Source organism: Drosophila subpulchrella, chromosome 3R (genome assembly GCF_014743375.2).
Source record: "Drosophila subpulchrella strain 33 F10 #4 breed RU33 chromosome 3R, RU_Dsub_v1.1 Primary Assembly, whole genome shotgun sequence".
In the NCBI taxonomy this organism is placed as follows: Eukaryota; Metazoa; Arthropoda; class Insecta; order Diptera; family Drosophilidae; genus Drosophila; species Drosophila subpulchrella.
Window position 1 is genome coordinate 11,462,744 of NC_050609.1, and position 17,259 is coordinate 11,480,002.

The 17,259-nt window shown below is 39.7% G+C and overlaps 2 protein-coding genes across 7 annotated transcripts in view; one reads left to right on the forward strand and one right to left on the reverse strand.

Moving 5' to 3' along the window:
• The window catches only part of LOC119547186 (poly(U)-binding-splicing factor PUF60-B), a 104,283-nt gene that overhangs the window by 68,432 nt on the left and 18,592 nt on the right, over nt 1-17,259 (forward strand). The window contains exon 1 of one of the 6 annotated variants that reach the window (XM_037853967.1): nt 4,553-4,850. The exons of the other annotated variants lie outside the window; for them this stretch is intronic. Within the exon in view, the coding sequence (XP_037709895.1) occupies nt 4,825-4,850 (26 nt within the window). The 5' untranslated portion in view covers nt 4,553-4,824. Of the gene's footprint in view, nt 1-4,552; nt 4,851-17,259 lie in introns of those variants that run through there. 6 annotated transcript variants of the gene reach the window in all.
• LOC119551420 lies at nt 6,273-8,834 on the reverse strand. Its single transcript, XM_037860765.1, has 3 exons — nt 8,753-8,834; nt 7,715-8,444; nt 6,273-7,059 (listed from the first exon to the last, which is right to left on the reverse strand). Exons 1-3 carry the CDS (start codon nt 8,790-8,792, stop codon nt 6,273-6,275), a joined length of 1,557 nt encoding a protein of 518 aa, XP_037716693.1. The 5' UTR covers nt 8,793-8,834.

Below are 17,259 nucleotides of genomic sequence, written 5' to 3' on the forward strand. Positions count from 1 at the left end.
ATGCCAAAAATCGCGTTGCCTGTTCAATGAATTATAATGTAGGACCGTTCAATCCGTATTGTGTGGGTGAAAAGACGGGATCTTTGCTTAACAAAACGGGAAAAAAGCCAAGGAAATCTGACATATACATACATATGGGGGTACGGCTTTTCATTTTAGTGGCAAGTAATGTAACTTTTCAGAGTTCTTTTTGGGATCTTTGGGAGTTGATATTTATTTTAAACAAACTATGTGAAGTTAACTTCCGAAAAGCGTATCAAATATTATTATATTGTTTTATAAACTGAGATTTAAAATATCTATAAATACATATAACGAAAAATATACGCCCTCCATCAACTTTAATACTACCGTTAAGGTTTTCCCCCATTTTTGACCATTCCTCGCACACATGGCGTATGCTTGATTAATTTTCATTACGTTGCGAACAAAACACCAGAAAAAGGGCGTTGAAGAAAATGTAAACAAAAAGCCTAATTTAATTACCTTACTTTGCAAGGGCTATTCAAGTTTACCCAAGTCTGGAGGCGTTTTACATTAAGGTTATGTTTCCGTTAAAGCCTTTGAAGTTGACTGTGAGTAAACTTTTTTATGACCGACTTCAAGGCGTCGGCTGGGCCAATTAAAATGGCAACAATTCTGCTGACTTTGTTGTTGGCAACGATGCGTTCGTTTGCCTGTGTGTGGGTTAATTTATTTAGCAACCAATTGGCACGTAAGGGGTTAATTGTCAGCCAGTCAGCAAAAATATACTGGTCTCGAGTTTATCGATTGTACATAACTTGCACATGTTGTTACTTAGCCTCCAAACTTTTGTGCTTCACACTTTACTCGAACGCCCATTTTCCCTACTAGTTTGTTGATTCTTGGGTTTTCCCACAGCTGCGGGCTTCCTTGAGATTCATTATAGCAAGGATATGCCTATTACTTGTGTGCTGGCCTCTTGCCTTTTGTTTGATTTAAATTTAAATTAAAAATCACTCATACGCACCGTCTGACAGACACACTGACAGCTGCGGGCCGCTCATTGCGAACAAGAAATACAAAAAAAAGGCAAAATAAATAAGAGCACTATCCACATATTGCACAAATGTCAAACACCTGGCCAAAGCCACTATATAAAATTCATTTTAAAAGCAAGCAATCAAAGTGCCCAGACATCCCACACAATTCACCCTGTTCTACTCGTTCAATAAAGGCTTAGAAAAGAGTCGGGTAGAATTTTAAAAGCCCCTTCCAACCGTTGGCCAGCAATTAAGCCAGTTTGTAACAATAAATTTCAGTTGCTGGCAGCACGAGGTGTTTGCCAACTGTTCACTATATTGACTTTCAATTTGGGTGCCGGTCAGTTGGTTGTGTTTTATTTTTAGGCACCCTTAAAGTTCACCAATGCAGAAGTTTTAAATTCGGACACGAAAAGTGATACTTTTTAGTCTCTCGAAAATTTCTAGTTTTCCAATAATGTTATTTTAAATTGTTTAATGTTTCCTTTCAACTTTGAACTAGCCTAATTTACTTATTTAATTAACAAAGTCAGTGAAATGCAATTTAATAACAATGTAAAATTGAAATGATTACTTAATAATATTAAAAAAGAGAAATACTTCTATAAAATTTAAACCAAAATCTTTTTTTATATATCAGAATTTTATAATAAAAGTTTTACTTCAGAGATTTAAAATTATAGAGAAAAATTTCGATTTTCCACAGAATGAAGATGAAGTCAATCTATTATAGATTACATTCCCGCTCTCTATGGATTTGCAAACATTTGCCAATTGGCAAACAAATGCCAAATAAATCAAAATCAAACAAGAGAACTGCAGCCCCTATGAAAAAAGGAAATCCAACCCCAGCGGTGCCCTTAAAAACTTGTTCCCTTGGCCGCTTTACAATCCAACCTCAGCCCACCTGAAGCCACCCCCCGCCCACCGGCAACTCACCTGGTTTTTCCTCATCTCGGCCCCCAGCCAACAACCCCCTGAACCTCCTCAATGCGCTTGTACAAACACGTAATCGAATAATCCAATTTGTTTGCGCAAAAACTGAAACTTTTTCATAGGGCTTCAGTTGACGGCGACGCGCTGTGAGTCACACCCCCCGACCTCCGACCCGCCTTTTGAGCTAATTGTTTGAGTGAGCTTGGGATATAAGTGCAGCGTCCTACCCCCACGAAAACCCAAAAGTCCTTGTTCCATTCGTTATTGTCTGCAAAATGATGTAATTGTTACCTGCTAGTTTGATTTGATAGTTACCTCAACTTGGGCCCAAAGTGGTTTGAGTTTTTTGTGCAGGGTGGCTTTTCATGAATTTTTTCGTAGGAACCATCCATTAAATTGATCAATAGTAACGTTTTTCAGCAATCTTATATTTCTTTTTTATAAAATGCTTGTCTAGTTTAGCTGGATTTGGTTGAGCATTGGTTTTTGGTTTCGAGTAGCTTTATAAACATATTGTTCCTATTAATAGTTCTTTTTTTAAGATTTTTTCTTCCTGGAACTGGTATCTAAATTTATTTTATCAGACTATTTCATAAGATATTTCCTTGAGACTGATGCTTACATAATAAAACACCTCGGAGCAACAATTTCTTTGGAGCTACATCTAGAACCCAAGTGCTAGAAAAGTCCTATTCATAAAACAATCTTAAGCAAATTTTATTCAAATCTATAAATAATAAAATACTTGCAGTCCTTTGGCTTGAACGTATTTTCCTTCCATTAACTGGATAACATTATATTTACTTATTCAGTCATCCTGTTGGCAATATCTGGGAGAATTCAACCATTTGCACTTCTATTGAAAACCATTCGTGCATCTAATCCTTCCCCCACTTTCCATTGTAGTCTTTATTTTCCCTTTAATCAACCTTTTGTTCCATCTACTTTTTGCGGCTCTTCTTCCCTTTGCCGTCCCTAAAACGGTTTAGGCAACTGTATCCTGCAGACTGACCTTTCAATTAAATAAACGTTCCGTTGGTCACCTAACCGGAGGACCGAGGACCAAGGACCTCCAACTGAGTGTGTTGACAACAGAGCCCCACCCACCCACTTTTCCCACCTCTCAAGGCCACCTGCTGTTGCTGTTGTCGGGCATCTTTTCACACCCACATGGAAGCGAAGCGGTTTTTTTCCTTTTTGCCACAATCTTGTCAAACATTGGTTGCCCTCCATTCAGAAAGAGGTTCAGAGGTTCCACTCTAGTTTTAGCACCAGATTTTGTGCACTAAAATCAGAGTTAAGTTGCGACTTAAAAAGAAAATTCATTGCTCTAGATAGTATCTGGTAGATACTTGAATTTCTGTGTTGTACATCCCAAATCGTTCGCTAAACACAAAAGTGGAAATACATGGCAAAGTAATACCTTAGAAATTTATAGAAGCTGAATTCTAAAGATAAAACAGGATTTTCGAAAATAATTAGTATTATAATTATCCATCTCAGACTTACGTGCACTACAGATTTAAGCTCAAGATTTCCTAAGAGCCTCAAGAGCAGCATTGTGTACCTGGGAGGCTGTCAATACACTTGCTTCGGTTACGTAAGATTCCCAGAACCAAGAGCTCCTGCAGGATGGTTTTACTTGAGATGAGCAGATGAATAGCTCGTCTAATCCGGGTGCTTAATACTGAAAGAAGAGCTGCTTGTGGCCAAGGTAATATGCGCTTTCAGCCGAAGACAAACAGCTGGCGAACTTATCCGTCCGTTTGGGTGCGTGTACCGGAAGCCATTGTGGGTTAAGAGGGGTTTGAGTGGGTTGAACAGGTTACGAGACAGGTGCGAAGTGGGTGGTGGGGAAGCAGGAAGTGGGCGGAAAGAGGTAACCGGAACGGAAGCATGGAACGCGACACTTTATGACTGCTTCCCAGGGACTTGCATTCAGTTCGGTTTGATGTGCTGCCAGTCCAAAAAAGAACAGACAGCCAAGCGCTAAACTCTTTATACACAGAAAACATTTTAGATTTAATAGTTTGCCTCTAAACAAAACATATTTATGTTTTAAATTTATAGGAATTTTTAGAACCATTGGGATTAGCCATACATTTGTTGAGCATATGATAAAACTGAGCGATTGAAAGTAATTTACTATTTTATAAGAATGTCTTCAGATGCTAAATTCTGTCTTTGGCTTGAATTTATTCTGTTATACATTTTTAAAAATATCTAAACTATATTTTTCTGTCTGCATACTGCGGGGGTACTTACCGCGCCCATCTCCTGTCAATTTCCCACCCTCTGGCAGGAATTAGGAATGCATTGTCTGAGGGCTCAGCTCAGTTTTCCGTTCGGGTTTTCAGCTCAGTGTTGCTGCAGTTTGTGCGTCAACTCTTTGGCTCAAGTGCGGGCCACATTTCATAGGCTTCCCAGAGTAACCTCCATCCAAAGCCGCTGCCTCTCCACCCTCTCCACCCATCATGTATACCCCCCGATTCTCAACCCTTCGCTGGAAGACGCGACACAAATTAGCCATCTTTTCTGCATTCTTTTTTTTCGCAGTCTTTCCATTTGGCTGAGAACATTTTCAGTTTGCTTTGCAGTGCACAACTGGCAACAGTCGACGGTTTTTATTCGATTCGGTTTCCACTCGATTCTTTTGTCTGCCCGTAAGGAAATAATCAGTCCAGTTAACCAAGGAAAAAAACTTTAATTCTCGTTTCTCAAAGTGAATTTCTCTTGGCCTGTCTCAAGCTTATTCAATTATTGCTGCTGCAAGTGATAAAGCTTAAACGAATGATTGCAAATTCGGTTTGGGCAGCCAGTGAAGGGAAAATATTTAATTCTGTGCAAACATAACTAAGTTAAAACAAGTGCAAGTACTGTGAATATGAATTATTTAGAGACCATTTTGTGGTAAGATAATATGATCACCTCAAATCGGAAACATAATAGAATTATTTAAACTTTGTGAACTTTTCCGAATGGCCAGAACGAACTTACTTTTAAGGATACCTGCTTAGAATTACATCAAACTTTTCACATACATTTAAAGTACTTGAAAGCTAAACTTTACAATGTGCAAACTTCAGAAAATGTATTTACATATTTTCATAGCCTTTTCCTAGTCAGATAAACGCATTCAACTAAAAAAGAAAATTAGCAGACGAGTTAGCAAACACTTTGTGTATGCAATTTCTTGGACAAATGAATTCAAATATACTTGAGTTAAATCAAGAATGTTCTAAATAAATATCCTTGCGATTCCTTTATTTTTTATTAACTCAAGGGAATGTTGTGCGCAATATTTGTGTTGCTTTGCCAATATTTGTTCACGTTATTTTCAATGGCATCCATCCGCAGCTGCCAAGTTTTCATTGCCGTTGTGCCCTTTGGCCAATTGTTGGCTGCTCACTCAAATGGTGCGTAAAAATCACATTAGCGGCAGCCGTGCGACATTTTGGACAGATTTAAGATTTAAGATCCAAGGCCTCAATGCTCCAAAGTGTGCTATGTCTTCTGGAGAAGTGTGTTATTGCCCCGGCCAATTAAACCTTGACTTGCGAGCTAAGCCAAGTTTTTGAATTTATGATACCAGCATGCAGACTGAAATTTTAATGGGACTCCCGAGAAGTTTTTCTCAGCTAGGGTCTATTAGGAAACTTGTATTCGAAACTATAATAAACAGGTGGTGCTAAACTAAATTATTAAGTGCTACAGTTTTAAATGTAGAGGCTCCGAAGAATTCTTTGGTTCTTTGATTTTATTTTAAATTTGCGAAAATTAATAAAACTGTTAAACTTATAAAGTATTTTAACTCTTTACTATATACATTGAAAAAAAAACAATTTCATCTTAATTAAAATAAATGTATCTTTAGTTAAAATTTAAGCGCAAAGAAATACAAATACCGTTTGCACTGTATACTTTCTTTACAATTTTTTCCTCTGTGTTGTCTCGTTAAAGAGGATTAGTTTTGGGGCCCCGTTTTTTTGGTCGTACCTATTTCTAGTTGATTTTCCAGACTGAACTACACACGGCTCTTGTGTTCGTCCTTATATTTACTGCATGGATGTTTTCATAAATTTCACTCCCTTTTCTGTTTTTTTTTGCTATTTTTACTGCCTGCGACTGGCATGAAAAGCATTTTACACATGGCAGCATTTTTTAATTTTGCCAGCCGGCTTTTAGAAATGGGACAACACAAATACACCCACACACACACACTCACAACCACATGAGTGTGTGTAGTACACATGCACTTACTAATTAGAAATAAAAACGCGAACTGCACTTGCATTTTGCTCATTACGTTCTCTCAGCCATTTCTCTCTTTATTTATTTTGTGCCACCCTTTTGCGAACTGGCATTTTGTGCTAAAACATAGGGTGGCTGGTCGTTTGCTTGAAAATAATAGACACCCTGTCTTTGGGCCAAGAAATCCGCCGAAACGTTGGCCAAATCACCGCCCATGGTCTGGATAATTCCCGTATCCTTTGGGCAGCGATGAAAGCGGGTCAACTGCTGCCATTCACCGGATGGACAGCCCTGGGATAAGAAACCCGTATTCCGATCCCTTGAGAGACTCTCGGCAAAGAGCATAAAAGCCCTCCAATGGCTGCATTCATGCCAAAAACAACCTGGCTGCTGGCTGCCCCAATTGGCATAGAAGTCCGCATGACCCAGAGGTCGATCGAAGCCATAGCTGCCCACACTGGTGTGCAAAACCTCCACGTAGTCGGCATCCTGGGGGGTCAATCGCTCCTCTTCCTTGGCATATCGAAAGAAGGGCAGGGCGGGATCCAAGGCCCTGATCATCCGAAGGCGACCGGTCTGCAGATGCTTCCCAGCCAGTCCCGCCACATGTGCCCCCATGCTGAATCCCACCAGCTGGAGATCCTCAAAGCGCAGCCCCGCCTCTTGGTGCAGGAAGTCCACGAACTTGGCCAACACCTTGCCCACCGGCTTGACCCTATAACTGGCCGTTATGTAGTCCGCTATGGCTCCGCGTCCCCAGTCGACGGTGAAGATGTTGTAGTTACCATTCCTAAGATCCAGATAGGCAGGTATTAGGGCGCTGTACATATTGGCATTTTCGTTGCCCAACCATCCATGAATGAGAATTCTAAAAAATATACAAAGTTATTAGAATATTTTCTATAGATTCAGTTAAGTTACTGGCTAACATATTTAGGGCATTTATATTTTAATAGATATTTTTAAATATGGAAGGCGTAAACCAATAATCTATGAATAAGGTTTATAAAAAGTATTAGTACATTTTGTATAGATTGTGTTATATAAAAAAAATTAAACTAATAGTAAATATATTTTAAAAATGTATATTTTAATAGATATTGTTATTTATGGAGGTTATTGCCCATCCAGCCATAAACAAGGATTCTAGGAAATATAATATGTTACTAAATTATTTTCTATAGACTAAGTTATATTTACAAAGCAAATTTCTAGTCAATATATTTCTGAAAGGAATAGTTCAGCCATCCATGAAAGATAATTATTAAATATGCCATAAGTTTTTAAGAGCATTGTGGTGTATTGGAATTAATAAGAACAACTTCTAGGATCTATTTACATATTTGTAGTAATTTTTATAATTTGGATGTGTTTTTCCCTCCTAAAATCACTTATTTTAAAGTTCTTTAAACCCACAAAAAAAGCTTATTCCTAGATGGCTTTCAAAAATCAAAAATGGCTTTGGAAATGGCACTCAAAAATCATAGATAATAGAGGTGTCGCTTTCCACCCGCAGCACTCACCGTGTGGGATTGAAGGGACTGAAGCGCGACCGGCGCAGCGAGGCGGCATCGTAGAGATTCACCTGTTCGGTGGTAATGACCTCCGCCTGGCCCCCATCCACTTGCCCCTCCACCTGGCCCTTGTTCATCACATTCAGGCCAAAGGCGGCGGTCAGTGTGTTGCCCACGACCTGCTGGAACAGCCTGCGATGCGGTGGCTCCTCGGATTTCGATGGTCCTGGTCGGATGATGGTGTCCTCTGGGATGCGCAGGGTGTGCAGGTGGAAATAGGTATGATGCTCGGCATTGTACAGCAATTTGTAGTCCGTCTGCAGGCGAAGTAATTGCTGTTCAACCGAACTGGGTCCGTGGGCCAAGTTATGGCCCTGCTCCGGATGCTCCCCCTGCTGCTGCTCATTCAATATTGGCAGCCAGCCGGGACTCATTAGGCCAGACGACAGCAGCGGCATTTGTGTGTCAAAGTAGTTCGTCTGCCATCCCCACCGCTCACCGCCCCGATTTCTCATCGGCATCATCATTGTACCCATTCTGAGGGCACTTTCCACTTCATTTGTCACTTTTACTTGCACTGCGGGTTGAGCATTGCGATTCGTCTTCGCCATCGCCATCGCCATAGCCACCTCCATTGCCTCCTCCTGCAATTGATTGTTGTCTGCAGCGGCATTATAGTCCTTAGAACCAGCCCTATAATCAGACGATTTCAGCTTTGCTGCAGCGAGCCACAAACAAACTGGTGTCAACGAAACGAAAGTGCATTAGGCTCGAAACTGTGCAACTAGACCAATCCGCAAATGAGTGCGGCACACAGGGAAAAATTGGATATCTTTCAGATTGAGTCATCAAAATTTAAAGGTTTTATATCATATTCTTAATACATTTAAAATCATTTTCTCATTGTTGAAAAGCATATCTTATAAATGGTTAGCAATTGGCTCACATTTGTCACTATTTCTTTTTAACTTGGCAAATTTCATTACGTTTTTCCCTGTGCACATTACTAATGCTCCAACAATTTGGCATGATGATGAGGATAGTCACCTGCCTGCAAAACGACCACAAAATGTCCAGCATTTCCCATTGCTCAAATATCTGTTCTGTCCACAACAAACTGGGATTTCAAACTGAAACGAACTGAACGAAGTCAAAGCATTTACCTCACCATATTTGTCCAACTTTATCGGCTTACTAATATGCAGAACTTCACACTTTTTCTCACTCTCATCTTCATTGATTTCTTCCTAACGAGAGGTAATTGTTAATGCCTGAGCTGGCGGGAATTACTGTGAGAGTGCTCTGCCATTAGTTGCTAATCTGTTGGGTCAACAAAAGTTCTGGAAGTGAGTGGATGTAAAAGGGGGAGGACGGGAAACACGAGGGGAATATGTGCCAGTTACCAAGTTTCTTCCCATTTAGCACAAGATGTTGGGAGTAAAATCTTTTTTGGGATAGGTCAATATTCGGGCTACGAGACTTGTTAAATTGTTGTTAAATAACATAAATATGTACTCGGACATTCTTGAGGAAAAGATTTTAATCGTTTTGATTTTAAAGTTAAGTTTAATTGCTATTTTTCTTACCCTATCAGTTTTTCAAGCTTTTTAGGCTAAACTGAAACCACAATCATATATGTAACCGAAAAAATCGTGGATCGATTATACTTTCTCTTTTGCAAGTCTTGATTGTGAAAATGTTCATGATTTATATCGGGCAGAATTCAATGCGAAAAATCCATCCATTTCACAAAAAAATTTCGTTTACCTTTTTAAATATTCGTTTTACATTTTTTTCATATTTACAAGTCTACTCTATTTACCGAAAAAGTGAAGGTTATCAGTGGCAATTTTTATTTAACATTTAATACACCAAGTATCTCAATCTCGCAATTGCCTTATACCACATATAAATTATACCTAAGCCTGTGGCAAAAACATACTAATCGAAATTTTGCACATTTGTTTTTGTTTACTTTGCAGGTAAGTTCACATATTTTCGCGAATTCCGCCCACCGGAAGTGGTGGTCGCCATTTTAACGACATCCGGCGCGTGCATTTCTTGCTTGGAAATAAGGAACGCTGACGACGAAGGATGAGGACCTGCTTTAGGACATGGCTGTTTTCCTTTGGGTTTATCGCCGATCGCAAAACGTGACGAAAACAACGAGAAAAGCGTGTTGTAGGGTAGAATCAAAAAAAAAAGAACGAACGCCCCAGGCGCCCCAGGAAAGATAAACGAAGGTAACCATATCTCAGACCCCGCTCTTATCGGGATTATGTAAGGGGTATATTGAATATGATGTCACATGCGGGGACATTTCAATTCGTCCCCGCGAAATCACTTCCTCTCCGCAGCGATGAGATGGTGATACAGCACAAGTTCAATGTACAATCTTTTGTGCTCGGATTTCAGCATTTGCATTTTTTGTGCCAACGTGCCCCATTGTTGTTGTTGCAATGCGACACTCAGACAGGATTTGTTTGCCATAGCCAGGGATGGGGTATAAAAAACAATAACGCGACAATAATCGATTAAAAACAGCGACTGGAAAAGGAACTCCGGCAGTCTGAGCTTTGTTTGCCTTTTACTTTATGGCCGCAAGCTCAAAAATGTCACTCGAGTGACTTTTATTACAAGGATATTCAGACTGGCTGAGGAGGATGTGTGTGTGTGTGTGTGTAGGACGGGCGTGTAGTGTCCCGTCCTCTGGACTATTTGCCCGCAAAATACTTGAGCCGGTCTTTGGTGTCAGCATTTACCAGACGAGTGTGCACCCTTCATGTAGGCAGGCATATCCTTCCCCCGCAGCTTACTTATAAAAAAAAGAAGCATTTTCTCAAGTGGCACTTGTCGCACTGCATCCTGCGAGCATAAGCAGGATGCGTCGGCTCAAAAGCTGCTGACTCAGCCTTATTTTCTTTATAGCCTGTATAAATGCCTTTGTGGCTTTCTAGCTGTTGTGGGTAAACAATGAGCGCATAAACGAATTTGTTACATCAGTTAGGGCTGAGTGAGATTGTTGACATCAAATTTGATGACTGGCAAAGGAAGAAGCACCTCTTCAAAATCATTATTAGAATGTGAACTATGCTTAGAGGAAACTTCCGGATATATTTTATTTGCATTTTCAGTTCAGTATTTGTAATCTATTACAAGTATCTCTATTGATTTCAGATCAGTGATCACTTATTGGGAATTTTTTATAAATTTTGTACCCGTTACTCTAGGAGAAAAAGTGTATATTGTATTCGTTGGAAAGTATGTAACAGGTAGTAGGAAGCCTTTTCGACCCTATAAAGTATATACATGTTTGATCAGGATAACTAGCCAAGTTGATTGCGCATTCCCAAACGCATTTTACAAATTTTTTCAACACAAAAATGTATAAAACTTATGGCTACTAAGATATTAATCATCAAAAAACGAATATTTATCTCTTTTAAAAGACTAGGGTCGTCCTTCTCTGATATTCTTCTATTATAATGCTAAAAGCTAGTTCAACATTTTTTAAATTGTTGGATCCACCATGCGTTTTGCCTCTGGTAGCACTAACCTCTTTATTCTCCATGAAGATGAATCGAGATGTTGGTAGTAATGGTAGTAACCACCTCTATCTTTTCTGCCCATCCTGTCAAATTTACAGTATTGCTCTGTAAGCTCCCTGTTAATATGTATCCTATAATATCCTTTATCCGATTACGGATAGCAAAGCTTTATTCAAGAGCTTTTAGGAAAGGTTTCGGACTCAGATTTATTGGGTGTCCTGGACCGGTAAGCAAAGGATGTGTGCTTTTATAGGAGCTTTCGCAGCTTTCGTTGTACTCGGCGAATTCGAAAGAGGAGCGCTGCCAAAAAACAGCTTATCAAGTTCACAACTTGCTTTTAAATAAAATCGAGAGACTATGGGTCAGAGTTCAAGACGAATGGCTGTGGAACATGTGGCCCTGAGTTCGAGTCTCGCTTGAGCAAAGGTGGATTTTATTTTTCAAAATTATATTGCTTTTAATAACAATGTTGTGTCAAAAAAGTATGCTACGAAAAGCTTGTTTGCAAACATCCCTTCACAAACGAATTCTGGACTCGCTACTGACAAACAGCTGTACTGTTTTTTTTTTTCAAAGAACTTGTCTTTTTCTTAAGATACTTTATTTGCAAGCATTAATTTCCGCCGGATGGTTATATATTAACTTTAAGTTGTAATTATGTCAATTGCTAGATTTCCGCTAAGGACTTTCTGATCCTTTCGGTCCTTAGCTAACTGCTTCTATTTACAAGCATCCTGTTTGGTGATTTGCCTCAAAGAACAGAAAGCCGAGAGGAATTTCCGGCTCTACAGAGTCCTTTAGACGGCAAAGTGGCCACTTGCCTGCGATGTCTGGCTTGTCTGCTAACCTCAAGTGGCATCTTCACAACCCTTGCTTCTGCCAGAAGGACTTCCGTTCTTTGCTTTTACCTGCGACGATATTGTATGCAAATGAGCAAGAATCTGGGTTCTGTGGTCTGCAACTCCTGGCCAACTGTCCTTGCCACATACTTGTTGAAGGATGCTTTCGGTAATTTGAGACTTTTTATGGGGCGCTGGCCCCACGTTTGTCACACCTTTTAATTAGCAAAATTACACCCAAAGCAGGACAACTTTTGTAAGCAATACATGTGTTTAGACAAAGCTTTGTTTTGCCAGTTACATTGAAAGAAAGAAAGAAATCTTCTGCCTAATTTTCATAATTTAAAACTTCTTTTGGATAGTTTGAGAGGCATACTGTTTATTTTTTATTTATACATTTAATTTTTATCTTAAAAAAACATTTTTATATAATTTTGTGGTACTCTTTTTTTATATTTTGAATAATAGGGTATGGAAAGTGCTACCAATATTAACTTTTGATTCTTTGTTGCTACTGACGGCCAGATTATAAATTTATATAACTTGTGGTCTCCAAAACTTAAAGCATTAAAAAGTTTTAGGATAATAGAAAACAAATACCTAACATTCAAATCAAAAATACAATTTCTCGCTGTGTAGTTGCTCATTTCCATTCTGTCATTCTGAGTAAGAGAGGGAGAAAAGGGAGCAGCAGTCGCCGGGTTCTCATTTCCGAGTGGGTTGACTTGAAAGCATTTTTCCGGCTGCAGGTCCTTGATCCCCCATTCCATCTACTCCCCGTAAAAACCCCTCCTGTGTATTTTTTGTAATGCACTTTCAAGCACTTAATAAGCTCACAAAAGCACCGACAATTTGCATATGACTGTGGGTGGAGGACTAGTCGTCGTCGTCGTCGGTGGTTACGGGGAACCACTTACCTTAACCCAGCTCTTCAGCTCTTCCACGCATTTACATGCACAGCCAGCCTCGAAAGGACTCTCGCCTTGCCCCCACATATATATCCTCCTTATCCTTGCCAAATCCTCTGCCATTTACGTGGGGTCTCTTGATGTCCTTTGCGTTTGTGTGAGTTGAACGTTTACCTTTTCATCATATTTGAAGTGCATGAGTGCAAGTGCGTATCCTGCCGTCCCTCTCCGTATCCCTTTCCCTCTCTCTTTCTGCTATTCCGTCCTTTTCTATATAAGTGTGTGTGTGTGTCTAGGTGGCAATGCCGGCAAACTTGGTTTGCAATTTCATTTTTAGGTCAACGTAATTTCCGCACTTTTTATCACCAGCTTCCGTTCATTTGATTGTACCAGAGACTTGTCCCTGTTTTTGTTGTATTGTTTTGGCAATTAATCATTTAAAAGGTTGATGGTCCGTTCTCTAAATGTAGGTTGTTAGCTGACATAGGAAGTATTTACGGTTGGGTTAGCCATCAAGTTTTGGACATGGGTATTTAGGTGTTGAAAATGTCCTTGTTCATCATTCAATGTTATATATAACTTTTTAGGGATAACAACTATATATTCTTTTTTTTGTGTTAACATATTTGATCAGTTTTTTTTCCATTAATATAATTCATTTTAATATTACGACATATACAACTTTTTTACAATCCTTTAAATCTTCATCTTTTATTAAGAAAAAGCTTCGCTAATATTATATTTATTCTGATTTTTAACATATTATTACATATTATATAAAATAAAACGTATTATTTTTAAAGGATTTTAAAATTGTTTTACAAGAGAATTTTATAATTCGAATATACTGAAAAGCTACGTATAAAATCATTTGAGACATTTCGCAGCAATTCAGAAATTCCACTTATTATTTCATATTAAATAAAAACGAAGGTAATTTTTTCATAGGACTTGAAAATAGTATTTCAAAAGTAATTTATAATTCGAATATTCTATAAAGCAACAAATAAAAACATTTCGCAACAATTAGGAAATCCCTGTAAAATGTTGCGAAATGCAGATGAGTAATCCTCTTCGCATTAAGTATTCCAACTCATTGCTTGCATGTCAACGGCGACATTTTCATTTCAAACGGAGAGCACTTCACTTCCGCCGGTGCATATTAAATGCAGAGCAACCCTTAATCCTTAATCATGGCACAAGGATGCAGCACCCTCTTTGAATGTGGAAACGTTTTGGCTACCTCAAGCAAAGCTAAGCGTTGTCAATTTGATGGGCACAACAAACGCTTGGTTAATTTCGAAGTATTTAGGCAAAGTACACACAGGACATAGGACACAGATACACACGCATACAGCCGCAGCTGCCGAGAAACCGAGAAACGCCCAAAAAGGCTTCGATCCTTGATATAGCAACAGCATGTGCATGGTAGGCCGGCAAATTTCGAATCGCACCCCCTGCACCCCCTCTATGTGGACTAATCCTATAGCTAGGCCATTATTATCATCGTCATCAAACTGCATAAACGTGAGATTTCGCAGAGAGAAAGAGGGAGAGCAACCCTTAGCCAGAAATTCTCAGGTTCCCCCCATCCAAGTCCTTTTGAACTGCATTTAAATACCATTTTTCAGCTGTCCCTGCTCGGCTGCTGTGCCCTCAATCTCCCAATTCATCATCGTTCTTTGTCATCCTTTTGGATTTTTTTTTGTTATTTGCTGTTTGGTATTCCAATGCAGGCCCCTCTGCCCAGATAATGCATTGGGATTATATTTAGGGGTTGTTAACGATGATGATGATGATGCTCTGCAGATTCGGGTGCAACTTTTGGGCATTTCCCAGAACTTTTCCGGCTTTTCGGGTTGGCAACAATTTTCAGTGCAAAGAGGAAAAAAAAATATAGGAGGGTACGCCTCTGCATCCCCCTTAATGCCTTTCTTAAGCCCACCCAGAAGCTCCCACGGAAAGTGAGAAAAATCAGGGAGTGGTCGCTGCCTCTTTTTTTGGCCTTCTATTCGTAATATCTTTATGAAAAGAGTTGGTATTTCTAAAGATAAGCGTTCTGTCTAGTTCTTCAACTAATAACTATAATTTTTCGTAATATTCCTCAACTGATTTTGATTCAGTTTAGCAGTTTTTGTCTATATAGAAAGTGGGATTTATCCCTATATGCGGAATCTCTCTCTTCTCTTCGCTCTCTCTTTGGATGACTCTGTCCCTTTCTCACTCTCTACCCTCTCGCTCGCCCTGCAGAATTTGCAGCATCCTGCTTATCCCTTTTTGGCCCGATACACACACACACATAGACTCAGATATATATATATCTGTATCTGTGTGTATACATGCACGTGCGTTGTGTGCGTGTGTGCGAGTGTCCTGTACTGTGTGAGCTTTGAATTAAAAATGGAAAATTGATTTTTCCGGTTGCTCATATACACACACAATCGCACAGTGTGCGAGAGTGTGTGTGTGTGTGTGTGGGCGCGAGTGAGTGTGTTTTCCACAAAGCCGGAAAAGAAAGCTTGGTGCGTTTTCCTCGGGTTTTCCTTGCCGCCGTCGCCTCTCGTTGCTAATGACGCTCAACAATGTTAATGCCCCGACCCAGCAGTAAGCTATAATATAGTGTTACAATACTGCTGTGACAGGACAATATCAATGGCAAGCGTCCGATTTCGTGGATATATACTTGGGATCCCTCTTTCGGATCTTTTAGTTCTGTATAATATTTAATCATAATCACTTTATTCACTAGCTGAAACACATTAATGGTGCGGGGGCGGGGGCTCTCTTTTGCTTTTTTCGTACGTAGGTGGGGGCTATCCAAAAGGGATTTGGGTTAGTTTCTGGCCCGCTTTCGAGGTCCGTGTGATCCGTCATCGGTCCGGGAGAAATTGCACGTACGGAAACCCAAAGTTGACTGAAAGGCAGCCCAGGGTAGCGGCCACCATCGTCTCGATTTTCGTCGGCTTTCGAGGGTTGCGCGCGCATTCCAATTGCAAAATATCTCCCCCGATTTCAGGGGGTTGCTCTGTTCCAGTCGTCTCTCTCTCTCTCTCTCTCTCTATCACTCCGTCTCTTTCTCTGTCTCACAGCGGGATTTATGTCCCGCCGGTGGAAAAATGGGTGTTTCTAGAGCAGATTTTTGCTCGGTGTAATGTCGGGCCGGCGCTTCTTTTCCGAGGGTGGTTACTTCCAGTCAGCTTCGCTGGTTTCCAGTTCTCCAAAAACGAAACGAAAGGCAAGCCACCCCCCGTAAATCGCACATATATGATATATAGACTTTTTCCCAGAGCCAAAGTTTATGCGGCGTTTGCCGAGGCCCTCTGCACTTTGCCCAGTGCAAGTGCTTTTCACTTCCAAAGCCCACACCCCCCTTCGTTTTTGGAAAATCAAATGTAAAAACAATAAAGTTGCTCCATATGCTTTTAGCTCGAAAAAGAGTTGTCGTCCATCGCATTTTCATTTTGTATTTTGTGGCATTTTTCTCAATGAAATGCCAGCTCTCCCGCTCTTTCGTTTTTCAGCTGAACTGCAGTTTTGTGTCTACATAAATTTTATGCACTTGGTTGGGTGGGAAAATGCAGGGCAAAGGACAAATGACAGGTGAGGGAGTGGGAAATTGTTGGAGGCTTTTGAAGAGCACAGCCGAGCAATTTGTTTTTGGTCTTTCTCATGTTGTTTTTTTTTTGTCCCCTCCCGATTGTTATTGTTGTTTCTGGCAACGGATTGGGTAAATTGCATTGCAATTTTTGGCCCTGGGGAAAACACTCAGACGACCAGAGTTCTGTGGATTGAGTTATTTTCAGATTGCAGTTTGTCATCGGATAGCCGGTGCGGATTAGAAAGTACTTTGTCCTGACAAGCTGCTTTGAGCGGGGGAGTCGTTAAAGGATGGTTTGGGAATAGATTGGTGATTTCAGGTGCTGCATAAAATATTGTGTCAAAGGATGCAATTTATCGGCTTTTATGTGAGGTGGTTTCTGCAATTTGATAAATGGTTGAAATCCTTTTTGAAATTGTAACACTCAAATGAAAGGTTCCATTTCTTCTCATTTCAATATTTTTAATAAATCTTTTAATTTACATTTATTATAATTATTTATTTGGTTTAAAATTAGTAAAATCTGTCAAAATGTTCCAAAAATGTCTTCTTGGTAAACTCCTACTTATCTTAATAGTTTCCTAGGCACTAGATTCTTGAGCCCTATTTTTTGATCATTTTTCATATTCTTTATAATAGTCTTATTATAACATTTTAAGTA

Excerpts from the sequence above, each read along its gene's own strand:
- LOC119551420 (XM_037860765.1), bottom strand. The coding sequence starts at position 8,792 with ATGGGAAATGCTGGACATTTTGTGGTCGTTTTGCAGGCAG. Across the intron at positions 8,445-8,752 it reads TGTGGTCGTTTTGCAGGCAG|TTTGTTTGTGGCTCGCTGCA; the intron begins GTGACTATCCTC and ends CGTTGACACCAG. Across the intron at positions 7,060-7,714 it reads AGTCCCTTCAATCCCACACG|AATTCTCATTCATGGATGGT; the intron begins GTGAGTGCTGCG and ends TATATTTTTTAG.